General features: G+C 33.4%; 1 protein-coding gene across 3 annotated transcripts in view; it reads left to right on the top strand.

The window, feature by feature from the left end:
* Positions 1-21433, top strand: part of HGF (hepatocyte growth factor) — an 85251-nt gene that overhangs the window by 45791 nt on the left and 18027 nt on the right. For all 3 annotated transcript variants that reach the window (XM_070369701.1, XM_005890242.3, XM_005890241.2), the window contains 3 exons: positions 2209-2383; positions 5682-5809; positions 15727-15829. In XM_070369701.1, the coding sequence (XP_070225802.1) occupies positions 2209-2383; positions 5682-5809; positions 15727-15829 (406 nt within the window). The remainder of the gene's footprint in view (positions 1-2208; positions 2384-5681; positions 5810-15726; positions 15830-21433) is intronic.

Here is a 21433-nt window from a genome sequence, read left to right as displayed (position 1 = left end):
ATATAGATAATTCTTTTCACCAGGACTCCAAAAATTTGAAAACTTAACCTCAAATTAGAAAAATATTTATCTTTTACTAGCTTTTAAATTTTATCATTCCTCTTTTTACATTGTTTAGGTTGATGTCTAGACAATCATAGTGTAGTACAAGGACTAGAGTGTGTTAACCTCTGATGGGCATGCAAGGCCCATTATCTAGCCAAAGGTGGCCCTGGCTGCCTGGATTCTTCAGTTGCAAGTTCATAGTGCCAAAATGATACTGAGAAGGATGGATCACTAACACTCAAAACAACACACACACATAACTAAGAAAGTAAGAGAGCTGTAGTACCCAAGTCAGGCAATGAAGTCCATGAGAGTAGAGGAAGTGTTTTTGCTCTGGCTGCCCTATCTCTGACCTTGTTGCCATTGTCAGTAATCTGAGACCTGACTGAGGTCACAAGTTTACTGCCCAGGAGCTTGTGTCCAAGAAGTGGGGGATCAAAAGTTTTCTTCTTAAAATGTTAAGCTAATGAAGTGACAGATTCCTGGGGACATTCCTTTTGTCTTTTTTCACATCATAGTTTTATAATTAGATGTATATGTCAGTACCTGTTTTAGAGTTGTCACCCTTTAAAGACTTCCGGCACATACCCAATCTCCTCAAATCATTTAACAATCCACTCAAATTATCAGAAAAAATAGCTTAGTAGCATTTGTTTTAATGAAATATAGTTCTAACCCTCAGAATCTATGAAATTTAATATTTTCTATTTCATCAAAGAACTTCAGGTAGTATTAAAATCATAATGAACTTAAATAGTATGAACTTCTATACAAGTACTTTCTCAGTTCAAAATTTTTGTTCTTCCTGAATCAATGAAGTGAAGTGAAAGTTGCTCAGTTGTGTCTAACTCTTTGCAACCATGGACTATACAGTCCATGGAATTCTCCAGGCCAGAATACTGGAGTAGGTAGCCTTTCCCTTCTCCAGGAGCTCTTCTCAACCCAGGAATCGAACTGGGGTCTCCTGCATTGCAGCCAGATTCTTTACCAACTGAGCTATGAGGGAAGCCCTCTGAATCAATATACATTGATATACATTGACAATAAAAATTGCCAATATCAACAGATACTAATTTCTAAGTCATCCACTCTCAATGTCCATTTTATGGGTCAATCTGTGGACATTTCCTCATGTCCATTTGGATTTCTTTTTAATTTAGGATGTTTCTAAGCTGCATTTGTATTCCCTAAAGCAGATGCCTAAGAAATAACACATTTTAAGATGAGCTGAAGAAGAAGTTTTTTTAAAATAAAAATTACTAAATGAGCAGTTTGTGAAAATTTGTGTTTAAAATGTTCTAGTGGTTGAGATGGTCATTAATTAATCCTTATTTTTCACAAAGCTTCATAGAACAACTCCAAACTTAGGCTCTACTACCTTTGCAAGGAACTCGATGAAATAAAGCATTCAGCCACATAAGGTAATAATTATTTGCAAGAAAGAAAGAAATTCAAAATGAAGCTAAAGAGCCACGTTTAAAGTATTTACACTGTTAAATATATTACATTTTTATACACATCCCTAGCCTCTGAAGACATGTCTAATTCTGACCTCTCCTTTGGAGAAATGATACATCAAATTCCAGAATAGATGAATAAAAGACATTTATTCACTTTTTAAACTATCCTAGACGGTGTCAACTTGAGTTTTATCCAGAGGCATCTTGAATAACCATTTAGGTTAAAGGTAATGGGTGAGTTTACATGGAAACATAAACATTTTCATGCATGTTTTGAGAAGGTATATGAATTTTAGTTGCTCCAGAATGCTTTGAGTTATATTTTGTATAAGTGAGTATATTTTAAGACAGAGAGCTCAAGTTTTATAAGTTTAATTTTGTACTTTAAATATTTTCTTACTGAGATTTTCAGGATCTTTATCAGGTATGGTAAGCACTGAAATTGGACAAACAAAAAGGCAATAAATAAATCTGCTTAGAGGCAAGCAATATTTTTAAAATGTCAACAAGTTGAGTCCACCATTTTAATCCTCCTTTTGGTTGAATGAGATAGTAATAGTGATAAACTGAATTTTTTATTTCATTCAATTATTGTAAAAACTTATGTGACAGAAAATCCTACAAATAAAATGCAAGTGAACTCTAAGAGGTAGATGACAAATTAAATTATTTTATTTAAATTTATATTTCTTTTTACCAATAGCCCACAGTACTATGAATGACACAGATGTCCCTATGCAAACGACTGAATGCATTCAAGGTCAAGGAGAAGGTTACCGGGGCACCATCAATACCATTTGGAATGGAATTCCCTGTCAGCGTTGGGATTCCCAGTATCCTCACCAGCATGACATAACTCCTGAAAATTTCAAGTGCAAGTGAGTAAATTAGGGAAATTATAAATTTCAGTAGGCAGAATGGTTGATTTTTACTAATTTCTATGTTAGTGATCCTTAAACTTTAGTGTGCCTAGGGAAAATTTAGCAATTAAAAGGCAGATACATGCACCCCAAATTTTTGATTCTTCAGGTCTGAAATTTGGACCTCAAATAATACATTTTAGCAACCACTCTTGTTGATTCTGAATCAGATGGTTGATGTACCATCCGTGCTTTGGGAAACACATCTTTAGGTTTCTGATCACAGCTTTGTTCTTGCAGGTCTATTTAATGAACAAATCAGTGGTAACTATAACCAGGAAACTTTCAAACTAGTGCTTCCTTAAATTTTCATATTAACTTGAGGGGAGATTACAAGGCATACCTTAAGTCAACATTGTAAACTGATGAGATTTCAGCCTTGAAAAAAATTTATAGTTTTATATGAAATTTTTTTATTGTTTCAACATTTTATTTAACAAGTAGGGAAGTAAAACAATTGTATAGATGAATCAAGCTGAAGAAACTGCCCTTGTATATCAGTTATATACTTGTTATGTTCTTCCCCATGGCTGCTTTTCTTCACCACTTGAATTTTGTTGGACAGCCACAGTGCCATGTGTTTTTAAATTGTCCACCTTGTTATTAGGAACATAAAATGATTGCTTTTCAAATTTATAACACACGTGTCATTCATAGTGGCTTTGCTGAAATAGCACCTATAAATAACATATATTGGCTTTATGTAACTGACTTTTAATAAGAGGGCTTAACATTTCAAGATGGAGATCTATGAACATTAGTTGGCCCATTCACTGGAGAGGGGATATAGTTTATGGTTTTTTATATGATTTAAATTTTTTAAACCAATTCAGAGTTCTTTGCTTAGATACTAAATATTCACCTGTTGTATTTAAAAATATATTTATAATAAATGTATTGTTGCCACTCTGTTTATTTTTTATTTCCCTCATTTTTTTCACAGCAATTCACTCTATTTTTGACCCATGTGTTTCACACCTCAGAAATAAACATAAAAGTAGAGAGAACAAATAAAATGAGAAAAGAATAGTTAAGAGAGACAAAGAAGACAGTATCAGTGCCATGCACACTTCTGGTTCTAATGACTGGTAATACTCAAGATTGTATATGTGATCCAAATTAACCTCATCTGTAAGAAAAAGAAATTCATTACAGAAATTGAATCCACACGTTTCACAATAAAAAATGATCAAAAGTTTAGTTGCTATATATTGTTGGAATTTAAGCTATTCTTTTTTTGGGGAAGGCTTCCCTTGTAGCTCAGTGGGTAAAAACTCTGCCTGCAATGCAGGAGACCTGAGTTCAATACCTGGGTTGGGAGGATCCCCTGAAGAATGAAATGGCAACCCTCTTCATTACTCTTGCCTGGAGTATCACGGGCTACAGTCCATGGGGTTGCAAGAGTCAAACACGACTTAGCGACGAAACCACCACAACCACCAAGCTATTCTTTCTTAATTGGTTATTTGGTCAAGATAAACATAAATATGAAAAAACAAAAAGTGAGTTGTGTTATTAAACACATAAAATCTGATGCATCATTTTTGCTCAGAGTATTGATGCATTTACTGTTTGTGGGCTAGCAAAGAATGGAGTTCTGGTCAGGTGTCTCTGGTTGTACCAAACACTGTTTGCCCCAGTACTGAGATTCCTTACAAATGACAATTTTTAGAGCACTATAACTAAAAAATACTGCCTGTGATGATGTACATGAATCATACAATCATTAATTTGTTTTAATAATTGTAACTGATTCTTCAAGTGAGGTGAATAAACTTAGAAAAAATATTTGAGCAAACCATGACTTTCTGGTTTAATCTAGATTAATGAGGTGCTTCTAGATATAGATTATAAAAGGGGAACTTTAAGTTTTTTGATAGCCTTAGATATGTTTAATTATCTTGCCTTAAATTACAACTCAAAGTTAACTAAGCAATTATTCATTTAAAATTGCAAATTTCTATACACTTTATATAAAATTCAGTGCACATATATTGTACTGACATAATCTTTTAAAATTTGAGTATAAACTAGTTAGGAGAAAAGATTTTCTTCATCTCTCCAGTTAATAATTTTATGATTTTATAAGAAGAGTAAAGGTTTAAATGTGGGTTATAAATAAGAACATTTGCTATAGAATGGTCAAATCTATTGGCACTCACTGTTCTTACAACCTTAAATAACATAGTTTATGTCAGGACTTATTTTGGCTTGATAAACTATTACTTGTTGATTTTATAACCAAACTCAAGCTTTTTTAAAAAATTGTTTTCAGTTTCTAATGGCCAACTGATTAGTATTAAATGTGTCGTATTTTTAATTGGGCCTAAGTGAAATAGCATACCTTCCTGTAGAATGAATATTAATTTTGTTAAATTATTAAAGAGATCTATGGAAAGAAAGTGCATGCTTTCTTCAAATTAGAGACCACTATCAGGGGAACAAATCATGAACTCCCCATTTTATTTAATGTGAACTTTGTATTAAAGGTAAAATCCTTTTACATACAGATAATATTAATTTAGACTTTTTCCTTATCACAAGCTCCAAATGTCTAACTGTATCATTGATAAAATAAAGGAAGTACATGTGCTATGTTGACAACTTTTTCTATAGGTAGGTTTTCTATATTGTAATTAGGCCTTAATTTTACAGAAATATAAAATTTCAGGTAATATCGCTAAATCAAGAAAGAACTACTTTGTAATTAAAAGAAATCTATGTGGTGAATTAAATAAATAAAAGAAATACAGAATTTAAAGGATAAATATTTTTTTCGTGGCAAATGTTTGAATAGGTAGAACTTCATTTTTAACAAAGTAATTAAAGACTGTTAATTATAATAGTCTTTCTTCTGCAAAGAGAATGTTGTTTCTACATTATCTATGATCCATGAAAATACAATGAGTAACAGACCAGACTTTAAAAATTGTAACAGTTGAGAGTCCAAGTCTTAAAAATGAGTGAGAATAATGAAGTGGTATTATTTCTCTTTTTCATGAAGCAGTAGTATTTGTGTGAAACTCCAGGTCTGTGGAAGTAAAAGAATTCTGACATCTGACAGCATTTATTTCAGTAATGTGGGCATTGTCAGCTGTGTATATTGAATTCTAAATTGTTAAAACTATCCCAGATCTAAAGTGTAGAGTTCTATTTATAGAATGCATACATTCTGGGATTCAAGAAATGTAATAACACTGACTTCACCAATGTAAGAAACCCTGGCAATTTACATTAACATGCTTATTCTCAATAGGGACCTAAGAGAAAATTATTGCCGAAATCCAGATGGGGCTGAGTCACCGTGGTGTTTTACCACTGATCCAAACATCCGAGTTGGCTACTGCTCCCAAATTCCAAAATGTGACGTGTCAAGTGGACAAGGTAATAGCTGACATTTTGCAGTGTGGGCATGATTAAACTCAGTGGAAATGCCTAAAGGGAGTATACATTTTATAGGAGATGAGCTATTTCTTATTGCACGTTAGCAAACAAAATCACAAAGTCCAAAGTTGGATTTCTTTTTTATATTAATTTGCTCAATATCCATTTATTTATGTGACCGTATACTAGTGCCAGGGACAATTTTAGGCACCGTGGATATACCAGTAAACAAAATTCTCTGGCCCCATGGAACTAATGTCCAGCAAATAAAAAACAAACAAAATTAAAATGGAGGTGGGGATAGTAAGCTAATTTGTGTAAGTGCTAGAGAGATAAATGTCCCAGAGTTAGAGAGGAGGGTGTTGCTATTTTACGTTTTAATGGTCTGAGAATATCTTACATAATAAGGTAACATTTAAGGAGGACCTGAAAGAGTGGGAGAGCAGCATGTACCATGTGCATAATTGTAAAGAGCATTCTGGGGAGAGGAAATTGCAGATGAAAATGAGATGAGATGGGAAAGTGCTTGAAAAGTTAAAAGAAAGAAACAGCACATCATCGTGGCTGGTACAGAATGAGCAAGGTAGAGAGTAGCAGAAGATGAGGTTAGAGAGCAGCTGAGCTAAAACTTCATAAGTCTTGTAAAAACTGGAAGGATTTACACTTCTATTCTGAAAGAGAAGAGACTACTGTAGGATTCTGAGAAGGGAAATTAAATGATCTGTTTGATTTCAATTCTAACTGGATGACTCTGGCTGCATTATGAAAAATAGCCAGAGCTCCTGACAAGGCCAAAACAAGGGGATCAGTTGAATGATTGTTTCGGTAATCTAGGCAAGAAAGGAGAGTGATGTGGACAGGAGTGTTAGCAGTAGAGATGATAAGCAACAGTGGGCTTTGAGATAAATCACCATTGTACTTGGAAACACAGACAACCATTGCAAAGAATTGTTTTAGGGAGCAGTGGTTAAGAAAAGTCACATTGAAACAGGTTTAAAAAATCATTTGTCAAACAATAATAATAATGTTGGCCTCTGGGCATTTATTGCTATAGAATGAATTGGGAGTTATGATTTTTTATAATCATATTCTTTCACATAAATTTACTTTTGATGGTCATGGCCGTGGTCAGTTCTAAATCATTCTAAAAAGTCCAAACCAAATTCAAAGCTTTGTTTCATGGATTTATTGCCCTATACATACTTCTTCCATCCCCTGACTTTCCCTCAGTGCCATTTTTCGTGAACAACTCCGAAAACAGTTGTAGAGGGAAGATTCCTTTTCAATCAATTTCACTCTTCCCGGGCAGACTTTAAAGGTCAGTTGGAAATAAAGTTGAAAACAATGATTAAAGAAGGTTTGGTACCAGCTGGATCTATTTTGTCCCTGCTTTATTCATTTAAACAATTACTGCTAATTTCTGAGTGACAGAGGCAAATGAGAATAATTGTTTTGTAAGCTTCTGGTGTGTATTAAGATGCTTTTATGTACAGATATATCACTTATCAAAGGATCAGGTAATAGAATATAGATTTTTGGTTTTGAAAACAAAGTTGATGTTATTGCTTATATAATAAACCTACACATTAATAGATGAAGAAATTAGTTTTGTGGAATTCAAGTAACTTGCCTAAATTCTCAAACTAACACAACTAGGATTTACCTGAATTCTCCTTAAAATGACCTTTCCATTACCCCCATGCTTTCTGCTTTTCATTAATATTTTAACAGTATATTATAATCTTTTTATCTAACAATATACCTGATATGCAACAATCTGCAGGGTCCTGTGGGGCAATTTGTATTGAGACAGTTAGCCAACAGAGTTGTGAAATTTTATCAGACAGTTATATCATTGTATAATACTGCCAAGCTAATAGTAGGCATTGTTACATATATGATATGTATGCATGGAGAGACACACATATACACATACCTGTCCAACCCTCCCCCCCCACACACACATTAAAGGATGGTGCTCTTATCCCTCTGTATATAACAGGAAACATAAATTTTACATATAGGTTGATGAGTTAAAAACTTTTGCTCAAATCTTGCTGCATCTGAATTAGCATATATATAAAAGCTTTTCCATTTGGATATTAAATAACTGTTAAAAAAATCGAAATTGTAGAATTTCTTTAAAAACACTGATGAAACACTGTATTAGATTATATAAGGTACATTTAAGGTAGAAAACAAACAATTGACATTTTAAATATTTATATCAATAATGTATGATAAAGAGAGGGGAATGAAATTTCCCACTCCAAGAAGTGTAAAAAAAGTAAACCAAAAGCAACAGAAGAAGGGAAACAACTAGGACAAAAGCAGACATTATAAAAGTAAAGAAAAAATAGTAGAACTAATGAATAAAGCTAAATGATGATTCTTTGAAAAAATTAACAAAATGGACAACCATTAGCCAACTGACTCGAGAGAGATGGTAAATATATAAAACAATAATTTTGAAGGTAAAGATAACCAATGAACTGGAAAATTAGAAAACATGAGATTATTTTATACAACCTTATATGAAAACTGAAAATGAAAATAAAATGAATAATACAGTAGGAAAATTCAAGTTAGTTGAATTGACCCTGATAGAGAAAGAAAATTTAGACTCATTCCTATAGAAGAAACATGGAAATTTATAATAAATTGTTCCACCACAAACCACATCATGCCTTGATGAATTCACAGATCAAGTGATCACAATGCTACATAAATTATCCTATAGCTTAACAAATGTAATAAAATTTCAAATTATTTCTGGATGAAATTATAATATTGAATCCTAAATATGATAAAGGAATCAGAGAAGAAAACTATACATTCATATCATTTGTAAATATTAATGTAAAATCTTAAATGAAATTTGAATGAACAGTTTAATAAAGAAATTAAGAAAATAATACATAATGGTTGAATATAGTCTGAGTACAAAAATGGTTCAGTTTTAGAAACCCATTAATATAATTCACCTTAGTTGTAAGAAAAGCAACCATATAACAAATCTCAACAGATTCTGAAATTACTGTGACAAAAATTCATGCATTCTTCATAAAAATACTCAAAAATATTCAGTATACATACAAACTTACACACCCATATATCTGTATCTATATATGTGTATGTGTGTGTGTGTGTGTGTGTGTGTATGTGTGTGTATGTATATATATATATATAGCATCCTCAGTCATGTCCAGCTCTTTGCGACCCCATGGACTATAGCTTGCCAGGCTTCTCTGTTCATTGGATTTCCCAGGCAAGAATACTGGAGTTAGTTGCTATTTCTCTCTCCAGGATATCTTCTCAAACCAGGGATGGAACCCATATCTCCTGCATTGGCATGTAGATTCTTTACTACTGAGACTCCAGGGAAGGCCACTATCTCCCTTACTATTTAATATAAATATTTTAACATTATATTTTCTTTGACATTGCAATGTTGACATTTTATACAATTAGAAGGCATATTTATTGACTGAGTAAAAAGGCAAAAGATCTTTGCACAAATTATATAATAGTAATATTCTTGGAAATCTAAATTCAAATAGTAAAAAAAATTACTAAGGTAGTATGATATATGATTAATATACAAATATTAATAGCATTCACATATGCGTTTGAAGATATAATTAAAGAGAAAACTACATCTGTAATAGGAAATAAAACTGATGAAAACTTAGGAGTAAACTTAGAAAAGATATGCAAATCTATGTAATTAAATTTCAGATTACTACTGAAAGTCCCAAGTTGTACTTTAACATGTAGAAAAAATCACTTGCTGTTGATATAAGATCTCAATATCACAAATACATCAGTTTCACCTAAGCTAATTTGTAAATTTAGTGCGATATTAATAAATAGATTACTGTCTTTTTTGATATCAAACAAATGCATCCTAAATCTTTCCTAGAAGAATAAACATGTAACTATAGTACGGAAAATGTGAAAAAGAAATGATTAGAGGTAAAAAACTTTATCAGATACTAAAATATTATTAAAGAGTTTATAATTTTATTTTTTTTTTAAGAGTTTATAATTTTAAAAATGTAGTTCTACCCCAAGAGTAAATTGACAATTAGAACAGAACACAGGATCTAAAAATAGACTCCTTACTGAGATTATATTTAAAATGTGGCACTATATGTCACTGGGTAAAAATTAAAAAATAATAGTGGATCAATAAAGTTCTATTTGGAAAAATAATAAAATTAATCCATGCTTTGCACCATACCTGAAAATAAACTTCAAATGGATAATAGATATGAGCATAAAAATGGAAACCATATAGATACTAGGAGTAAACTTGGAAAAATACTTTATTTCTTAGATGTAGCAATGTGGGTTCTAATTAACACTCAAATTCTAAAGACAATAAAAGAAAAAAAATAAGCTACAAAAGGTGTCATGACAAAAACATAATCAAACCTATATTTTTAAATTCAAAAGACAAATGACAAATTTGGAAAAAGTTTTAAAATGTATATCACAGATAAAGAGAAATATTTCTAATATATAAAAGCTATGAAAGTGAAAAATATAGGACCAAAAAATTAAATAATGGACAAAACATATGAACATTTCTTTAGAGAACATTAAAATTATGCTTAAAGTCACATGTAACAAGAAAAAATTAAAATATAAGTAGAGATTTTTCATAAATCTCATAAATATGGGACTTCTGTTTTTCACATATAAATTCACAAAGATTCAAACTCTTGTCAACACTATTTTTTGGCAAAACTGTATGGGAATATGAACTCTCGCACTTTGTTCTTGGGAATGGAAAATGGTAAAATCCATATGGAATGGAATATTACAATAATTAAATTACATATACATCCATCTTTTCACCTAACAATACACTATCTGAATATATAGCTCCAATAATATGGAAACTCATATGCACGAGTTTTTGATTTCAGCATTTTTTTTTGTTAGCAAAACAACACAAATCTACTCTGGCAAAATCACACAATGGAACACTGTGGATTTGCAAAAAGAATGATAAAGTTTTTTTGAATTAATATGAAGTGATTTTCAAGTATATTATTAATGAAAAAAGCCACTAAAATATATATTTGGTATTCTATTAATAAAAGTTATTTATTCCTAGTAATAAAAAAATGGGATATAATAATATATACATAGAACATATACATATAATTTATATAGTCATATTACATATGTATATATGTGTGTATCTTTGCCAGAAAAGTAAAACAAAGAAACACAAGCACCATAAACAAAAAACTAATGAAATTGGTTACCCTAATGGTGGGTAGCAGTGAGTAGAAATATGACACAGAAGCAAGAGGGAAAATGAGAACAGTCTGAATACATACTCTCATATACCAAAACTAATGTTTTAATAGTGTTTTAAATGTTCAAAAAGTAATCTCAAGAAAGATGGGGGAAAAAGCACAGAAATATGCCTATCTGTGTATCAAAGAGATACCATTACTACAGAATTTGGAAATAAATTTCAAAATGATTTTTAAACGTATTTTTTTATATATAGCCTCACTGAAATACATTTAAAAGTAGATAACTATAAATGTGTTTTGAACTTTAAAATATAAATTTGTTGTTAGGAGATTTGACATTATCTTGTGTGCATTGAAGAATTCAGAAAATGAAGAAATACATTCATGTACCTACAATCAGTGTTCTTACTATGGGAGAAAGGAAATACACCATTAAAATAGAGAAGAGGAAAAATTCTTGTACTAGATTGGAGTTAGAAGTGATCAGTTACTCATGAACACACACACACACACACACACACACAGCTTGGCTCTATCAAATGAAAGGGACCAGAAAAAATGGTAGCAAATAGCAATGAGCACACCTGTTTCTCGTCTTCTTACTTTTCATCACTAACAATGGCTCTCTGGTGAAATTGAAGAATCCATGCCTAGGGCAAGAAAAACACAAAGTAAGGCTGGAGTATCTTTTGCCAGAAAGCTAGCAAGTGCTCAAAAATTCACGTCTCCCTCTCAAAAACTTATAACCTAGATCTAATCATGAAGAAAATATCAGACAAACCCAACTGATGGACATTTTATAACATGACAGTTCTCATTAAAACTCTTAGGATCATCAAAAAAGAAAGTCTGAAAAAACTGTTACATCTAGAAGAGCCGAAAAAACATGACAGTTAAATGTAATGTGGTATCATCCTAGAACACAAAAAGTACTCTAGGTAAAAACTATGAATAAATTGGAGCGAAATAGTCTTCAGTTAGTAATAATGTTGAATAGTGGCGTTAAAACCATCGTACCAATATAAGATAGTAGGGGAAACTATGTGGTGTATTAGAACTTTGTACAAACTTACACGTTTTTTTGTAAATTAAAAGCTATTCTAGAATATAAAGTTTACTAAGGAAAAAAAAGCCTAGCTTATAAATCATCCTCTTTCTCTAATACAGAAAACATAGGTGTAAAATGAAAAATGTATTAAAGAGCAGTACCATATACTGCATTGCACAATTGTTTTCTTCAATGAGAGCTTATTTAAATAATTTACTATTTAACAGCCAAAGGTTTAAGATTACATAATAAAGGAAAAAATAGCATTGTCAGAGGAAATTTTAATTAATACATTCTGCATATGTACAATAATTGGATTTTACAAAATTATGCTTTCTGAAAACAATTTTATTGTGTATTGTAATGATTGCTGTATTATTTGTATCAAATCCCATATCATTTGAATTTGTATATTTAAGTTTAAATCATACATACTTACTGTATATTTTATATATACTTTTGTAAATTAATTTATATAGTTTACTAAATTATATACTTTACTAAATTAATTCCTGGACAATTTATTTAAAAATTTTATTAAGCTTTCTACCTATTATTTTGGGGCTTCCCTGATAGCTCAGCTAGTAAAGATTCTGCCTGCCATGCAGGAGACTCTGGTTCGATTCCTGGGTCAGGAAGATCCCCTGGAGAAAAGATGGGTACCCATTTCAGTATTCTTGGGCTTCCCTGGTTGCTCAGATGGTAAATAATCTGCCTGCAATGTGGGAGACCTGGGTTGGATCCCTGGGTTGGAAGGTCCCGTGGAGGAGGTAATGACAACCCACTCCAGTATTCTTGCCTGGAGAAACCACATGGACAGAGGCCCCTAGTGGGCTACAGTCCATGGGGTCACAAAAAGTCGGACATGACTGAACCATTAAGCACAGAACACCTATTATTTATTCTAATCACATAGCATATTTAAAACCAATGATAATATTCTTTGGCTTACCAAATTTAAAAGAAAATAATGTTGATGTACATTTCTAGGTAACATTTTATAGTCTTTTATCATATTTATTCACATAAAAATCAGAATTTTTAGTTACTTTTAAAATACACAAGATTATTTAAGAATATGTAGTCCTTTTTTTCAAATGCAGAAATTGCTACATATATATTAGAAAGAACTTAACTTCTTTTTCTTAATTTTAAAATTAAGAATATGGTCACTCCTATCAATGTTTAACAGAATGCAAATTGCTCAGTTGAAAAAAAGTGAAAAACTCACATGGGGCATGATAAAAGGCACAGGAATCATTTTAACATGGCTTCCATTGGCTAAATTTTTAACAACTTGAGCATTAAAATGAACAACAGGAATAGATTATATATCATGTTGAATAAAAAGAGGATCCATGAGTCCATCATTACATTACTACTTCTACTAGTAGGTCTGCCAGTACCATTGCTAGTATTACTACTAGAAGTATTTAATAATACTTAAATGAAGGGAGTTGGGGGAAAAGGTAAAACTCTGTGTTAGAGAAGAATACCAAGAAAGAAAGAAATATAAGAAAGAAAGATAATATTTTAAAACCAACACAGTAATAACTGATTTATGCAATATTAAACAAAGTATTCCTAAGCCATTTTTAAAAACTTTGTTTGGGAATAGGATGTTGTCAGTCTCAAAGGTCTCAAAACTTTTATTTGCTTGTTTTTGTTATATATGAAGAGAAGTTTTTCCTTTTTATCACTTAACCAAGTTATCAAACTCATCACCAATAATTGAAAAAACTGACATCATGTGTTACACGAAATAATGCTATAAATGCAACAAAATATCACCTTATATAATATTTCTGTATTTAACTTGATTTCATTCATGAGGATAATCAGACAAAATTAAAGAGTGTTTGCGAGACAGCTGGCTTGGATGACCCAGAATGTCAACCTCATGTAAGACAAAAATAATAAGTCAACAAATGTGACTGGTACATGAGTAGTCATTATATCTCTTGTGACTCTTCTATGGAGTAAAATTTTTCCGTTGGAAAATATATATTAAAGAAAGGCAATGCAAAAGAATGTTCACACTACTGTACAATTGAGCTCATTTCACATGCTAGAAAGGTAGTGCTCAAAGTCCTTCAAGCTAGACCTCAACAGTACGTGAACCAAGAAATTCCAGATGTAGGAGCTGGGTGTAGAAAAGTCAGAGGAACTAGAGATCAGATTGCAAATATCTGTTGGATCACAGAAAAAATAATGGAATTCCAAAAAAAAAAAATCTGCTTCAGTGACTATACTAGAGCCTTTGACCACGTGGATCACAATAAACACGGAAAATCCTTAAAGAGATAGGAATACCAAACCACCTTTCCTGCCTCCAGAGAAACCTGTAAGCAGGTCAAGAAGCAACAGTTAGAACTGGAGATAGAACAATGGACTGGTTCGAAATTGGGAAAGGAGTATATCAAGGCTATATGTTGTCACCCTGCTTATTTGACTTATATGTAGACTACAACATGTGGAATGCTGGGTTGGATGACTTACAAGTTGGAATCAAAATTGTCAGGAGAAATATGTGCAACCTCAGATATACAGATCATACCACTCTAATGGTAGAAAGGGAAGAGGAACTAAAGAGCCTCTTGATGTGGGTGAAAGAGGAGAGTGAAAAAGCTGGCTTAAAACTCACATGCAAAACACTAAGATCATAGCATCTGGTCCCATCACTTCATGGCAAATAGATGCGAAGAAAGTGGAAACAGTGACAGATTTTATTTTCTTGGGCTCCAAGGTCACTGCAGATGGTGACTGTAACCATGAAATTAAAAGATGCTTGCTTGCTCCTTGGAAGAAAAGCTATGACAAACCTAGACAGCATATTAAGAAGCAGAGACATCACTTTGCTGACAAAGGTCCCTCTAGTCAAAGCCATAGTTATTCCAGCAGTCATGTACGGATGTGAGAAAGAAGGTTAAGTGGCCAAGAATTGATGCTTTTGAACTGTGGTGTTGGATAAGACTCTTGAGAGTCCCTTGGACTGCAAGGAGATCAAACCAGTCAATCCTAAAGGAAATCAACCCTGAATATTCATTGGATGGACTGATACAGAAGCTGAAACTCCCAACACTTTGGCCACATGATGCAAAGAACCTACTCATTGGAAAAGACCCTGATGCTGGAAAAGATTGAGAGCAGGAGAAGAAGGGGGCAACAGAGGATGAGATGGTTGGATGGCGTCACTGACTCAATGGACATGAGTTTGAGCAAACTCCGGGAGATAGTGAAGGACAGGGAACCCCGGTGTGCTGTAGTTTGTGGGGTTGCAAAAAGTTGGTCACGACTGAGCGAATAAACAGCACAAAGTTTTTCTTTCTTTGATGTCCCTAAGAGGCACTTATTTAATTTTTCTTTGGATTTTTTTTTTAAGTTTGTAATTTGATGTACAAACTTCCATTTTAATGAAGAAGAAATCTGGCTAAAAAAATGTTTTATTAGAGATAGTTAAGTCCGTTTGCTTTGCACATATTTCAGTGTGTTGCTTTCATTTTTATGTTGATTTTCATGAATTCATATGTTTGTAAAAATGTCTTTAAGAATACTCCCTAGGATTCATTAGTTTTCATATATTTTATGTTTAGATTGTTATCGTGGGAATGGCAAAAACTATATGGGCAGTTTATCCAAAACACGATCTGGACTAACATGTTCGATGTGGGATAAGAACATGGAAGATTTACACCGGTATGTAAATTTATTTCTTTAAATATATAGTATGTAGTGATAGCAGCAGATACATGTATGGAGATGCATTGGTATTTCTTTCTATTCATTTATGTATCTTAGTAACCTAATAGAAACTTTAGACTGATTATTCAATGTAACTCAATATAATATTTTCTCCCTATGTGGCAAACAATTCAAACCAGCAAATATTTATTGAGCATTTACTGTGTGTTCTGGTCTATAAAAGGTGCCTTGGCGACATTAACAAAAAGTAGACATATGTTTTGGTTTCACCTTTAAGCAGGATATGTTCCTATTGAGAAAACAATTATACAACTTGATAAGACATGAATAATTAAATGTCAAATCTAGTGTTTCATATAGTACATGTTTATATTCTCATAATTATTTATTCATAGTAGTTTATAAAATTGATGTTATCATCTTCATGTACTTAGATACCTTACAATTCCACTTTACTAAAAACCTATTGAGATATGTTTCCTTGTACACCTTTATTTTGACACACAATTTTTCTATAATTAATGGAATAGATGTGGAATTGAAAACCCATATATTTCAATGAGATTTTGACATTGAATATATTCACAAAAAAGCAGTTGCCTTCCACTATCTTTCCCCAGCAAATCGCTAGTGTGTTTGAAATAATAAAAGAATTATGAGACATATTTATCACATAGAAGAGATTTTTATTAAATATCCCAGAATATATGCAAAAGGATTAAGAGAACAAAAAGGTAGTGTCATTTAACAAAGTATCTACAACATGGTTGCTTTATATGAGTTGTTATCACATTTGACCATCATAATTATATACTGAAGATAGTTCTATATGTGTGTATAAGAATTTAAGGATCTAGAGAAGTTGAGTCATTTTGCTCCCGGTTCCACTTTAAAGTTCTTATTCTGTTTCAAAATTTACTCACTAGTGGATTATACAGTTTTGATTGATTTACTGCCACGAACAGTAATAGTTCTAGAGCAGTGTTCTCTAACATAAATATGCAATTCAAATATGTAAGCCGCACTTGTACTTTTAAGTTTTATAGTAGCCTGTCACTGTTTCCATTGTTTCCCCATCTATTTGCCATGAACTGATGAGACCAGATGCCATGATCTTAGTTTTTTGTATGTTGAGTTTTAAGCCAGTGATTTCACTCTCCTCTTTCACCTTCAATAAGAGGCTGTTTAGTTCTTGTTCATTTTCTGCCATTAGGGTGGAGTCATCTGTATACCTGAGGTTATTGATATTTCTTCTGGCAATCTTGATCCCAGCTTGTGCTTCATCCAGCCTGGCGTTCTGCATGAGGTACTCTGGGTGTGAGTTAAATACGCAGGGTGACAATATACTGCCTTGATGTCCTCCTTTCACATTTTGAACCAGTCTGTTATTCCATGTCTGGTTCTAACTGTTGCTTTTTGACCTGCATACAAGTTTTTTCTGGAGGCAAGTAAGGTGGTCTGGTATTCCCGTGTCTTTAATAATTTTCCACAGTTTGTTGTGATCCACACAGTCAAAGGTTTTAGTGCAGTCAATGAAGCAGAAGTAGATGTTTTTCTGAAATTCCTTTGCTTTTTCTGTGACACAACAGATGTTGGCAATTTGATTTCTGGTTCCTCTCTTTTCTAAACCCAGCTCCTATATCTGGAAGTTCTCGATTCACATATTACTGCAGCCTAGTTTGAAGGATTTTGACCATTATCTTACTATCATGTGAAATGGGAGCAGTTGTGGGGTAGTTTCAACATTCTTTGGCATTGACCTTCTTAAGGATTGGAATGAAAACTGACTTTTCCAGTCTTGTGGCCAGTGCTGAGTTTTCCAAATTTGCTGGCACATTGAGTGAAGCACTTTCACAGCATCATCTTTTAGGATTTGAAATAGCTCAGCTAGAATTCATCACCTCCATTAGCTTTGTTTGTAGTTATGCTCCCTGTGATCCACTTGACTTCACATTCTGGTTCTAGGTGAGTGATCATACTATTGTGGTTATCCAGGTGACTAAGACCTTTTTTGTATAGTTCTTCTGTGTATTCTTGCCACCTCTTCTTAATATCTTCTGCTTCTGTTAGGTCCATACCATTTTTGTCCTTTATTGTGTCCATTTTGCATGAAATATTCCCTTGGTATCTTTAATTTTCTCAAAGACATTTCTAGTCTTTCCCATTCTATTGTTTTTTCTCTATTTATTTGCACTGTTCACTTAAGAAGGGTTTCTTGTCTCTTCTTGCTATTCTTTGGAACTTTGCATTCAGATGGGTATATCTTTCCTTTTCTCCTTTGCCTTCCATTTCTCTTCTTTTCTCAGCTATTTTAAGGTCTCATCAGGCAACCATTTTGTTTTGTTGCATCTTTTTCTTGGGGATGGATTTGGTCACCACCTCCTGTTACAAACCTCCATCCATAGATCTAATCGTTTTATTTTTCACTTCCACTGTATAATCAATCATAAGGAATTTGGCTTGTCATATCCGAATGGCCTAGTGATTTTCCCTTTCTTCAAGTCTGAATTTTGCAATAAGGAGCTCAGGATCTGAGCCACAGTCAGCTCCCAGTCTTGTTTTTACTGACTGTATAGACAGCTTCTCCATCTTTGGCTGCAAAAGATGTAATTAATCTGATTTTTAAATAATAGGTTTATATTATTCAGCATTTCTAAAGCTTTTCATTTCAATATGTATTCAATATAAAATTACTAATGAGATATTTTATATTTTATATTAAAGCTTCAAAATTTGGTGTGTATTTATAATTACATCACCTTTCAATTTGGAGAGGTCATGTACTACTTTGTCTGTCACCACATTTGGCTAGTAGTTACTCTATTGGAAATTGCAGTTCTAGGACTCCAAAATTACGTAGAATTCTGCCATCATGGATCTTACTCTGTAGTATGGAATGGCTGAAACAGCAATGCCAATGCCATATTTTAAAAAATCCATTGTTGTTATTCACTCAGTCGTGTCCGACTCTTTGCGACCCATGGACTGCAGCATGCTAGGCTTCCCTGTCTATCACCAACTCCCGAAGCATGCTCAAACTCATGTCCATCAAGTCAGTGATGCCATCCAACCATCTCATCCTCTGTTGTCTCCTTCTCCTCCTGCCTTCAGTCTTTCCCAGCATCAGGGTCTTTACCAATGAGTCAGTTCTTCATATCAGGTAGCTAAAGTATTAGAGTTTCAGCTTCAGCATCAGTTGTTCCAATGAATATTCAGGACTGATTTCCTTTAGGATGGACTGGTTGGATCTCCTTGCAGTCCAAGGGTCTCTCAAGAGTCTTATCCAACACCACAGTTCAAAAGCATCAATTCTTCAGTGTTCAGCTTTCTTTATCATCCAACTCTCACTGGAAAAACCATAGCTTTGACTAGATGGACCTTTGTTGGCAAACTGATGTCTCTGCTTTTTAATATGCTGTCTAGGTTTGTTGTGGCTTTTCTTCCAAGGAGCAAGCAAGCATCTTTTAATTTCATGGCTGCAGTCACCATCAGCAGTGATTTTGGAGCCCAAGAAAATGAAGTCTGTCACTGTTTCCATTGTTTCCCCTTCTATTTGCCATGAAGTGATGAGACTGGTTGCCATGATCTTAGTTTTTTGCATGTTGAGTTTTAAGCCAGCTTTTTCACTCTCCTCTTTCACTTTCATCAGGAGGCTCTTTAGTTCCTCTTTACTTTCTGCCATAATGGTGGTGTCATCTGCATATCTGAGGTTACTGATATTTCTCCCAGCAATCTTGATTCCAGCTTGTGCTCCATTCAGCCCAGCATTTCACATGATGTATTCTGCATATAAGTTAAATAAGCAGGGTGACAACCTTCATGTACTCCTTTTCCAGTTTGGAACTAGTCTGTTGTTCCATGTCCGGTTCTAACTGTTGCTTCTTTACCTACATACAGGTTTCTCAGGAGGTGGGTAAGGTTGTTTGGTATTCCCATCTCTTTAAGAATTTTCCATGAAAACACCACATTTTATGTTATGGGACTGCAAAGAAGCCAGCCAGACTTAGATGGTTAGGAAGCTTTCCTAGCAGAAGGGACATAATTGGTAGGATACACATAATTGGTAGGAGTTGGTCAAAGAAGTGTAGGAGGAAAAACACATCAGGCAGAAGAAACAACTTATCCAAAAGCTCTTTAAATTGAACTGTTTGAAAATCGGAAATACTTTTATTAACCATAAGGTTTAAGCAGTTTCATTTGGTCAGTGGGCATAGAGAAGAAATTCTCTAGTGGCAAAGCCATACAGGCCCTTTAACCTCTGTTAAGGAGTTTGGGTTTTATCCTAAGCCCATATGGGTCCATTAAGAATTTTAGCAAGAATTGGCATGGCCAAAACTAATGCTCATTTTAACACTGGTAGTTTTAAATCATTTTTAGAAATATGATGGGGTAGAGTGAGCTCTTTACCTGCTTGTGAGAAATAACTGTAACCAACTCTGCCTTCGGTGATTCCAGCATTAGATGCTTGACAGTTTTATGGTGGAAGTAGTTATGCTACAGAAATCTGCAAGGACAGCAAATAAAGACTCCCTGCATACACATTTCAAAATGCCAGTTGCTAAATATTTATCAACATATCACTGGAAATTTACAACATATTTATTCAGGAACTACAATTATTATAACTTTAAATTCACTGTGTTTTGATTTGCCTTTGGGAATAGTTAAAAGTCATTTGGAAAGAACTTGTAGGCTATTGATGAATGAGTAAGTTGCATGGTACCATTTTGGTTTAAGAACAAATCTGTGACTGCGTGAAGAGGTAATGCGATGTGATGATTTTGAACGAAGACTCTGGAAAATGCTACGTGTTCAAACACCTGATCTACAGCTGAAAAAATATGTGACCCTAGACAAATTAATTGTTCTCTGTGGATTTCAATTTCCTCAAATACAAAGTTGCATAATCTTAGAGCCTGTCTCATCAGGTTGGTCTAAGTAAGTATGCAAGTCTACATAGTAGAATCTGTTACATGCATGTCTTTCTTGTTTTATTGGTCCAAAAAGTGAACCTGAGTTTGGAAAGACAGTCTAAGTTTCTATGTTGAAGTTCCTCCCAAATTTTAAAAATGACACATTAATTAAATTCAAGCATGATGGTTAATTAATGTTGATGTTATATGAGTGGGCAGGCTTCTCTGGTGGCTCAAATGGTAAAGAATTCACCTGCAATGCAGGAGACCTGGGTTGAATCCCTAGGTTGGGAAGATCCCCTGGAGGAGGGGATGGCAATCCATTTCAGAATTCTTGCCTGGAGAATCCCCATGGACAGAGGAGCCTGGTAGGCTGCAGTCTATGGAGTCACAAAGAGTCCAGCATGACTCAGAGACTAAGCACAGAACACATATGAGTGGGCATGGTCTAATAAAATAATATACAGCATTTTTTGCTTTTCTTTTGTACTAAATTTAGTTAAGATGTAAAATGAGATAGCCTGAAATGTTACTCAGTTATCTTTCAAAAACTATATCTTAAGTGACCAGTGAAATTCTCAAATTTAATGTTTATTAGTACACTGTGCTTTCAGTGTATCTTCTTATATGTTGTCATAGCAGTGTTGCTAATGAAGCTTGTTTACATGTTTCTGAAACATGAAAA

The sequence above is a fragment of the Bos mutus genome, chromosome 4, assembly GCF_027580195.1.
Source record: "Bos mutus isolate GX-2022 chromosome 4, NWIPB_WYAK_1.1, whole genome shotgun sequence".
Taxonomy (NCBI): domain Eukaryota; kingdom Metazoa; phylum Chordata; class Mammalia; order Artiodactyla; family Bovidae; genus Bos; species Bos mutus.
Note: the sequence above shows the minus strand (reverse complement) of the source record. Positions and strands in the feature narration are given on the sequence as shown.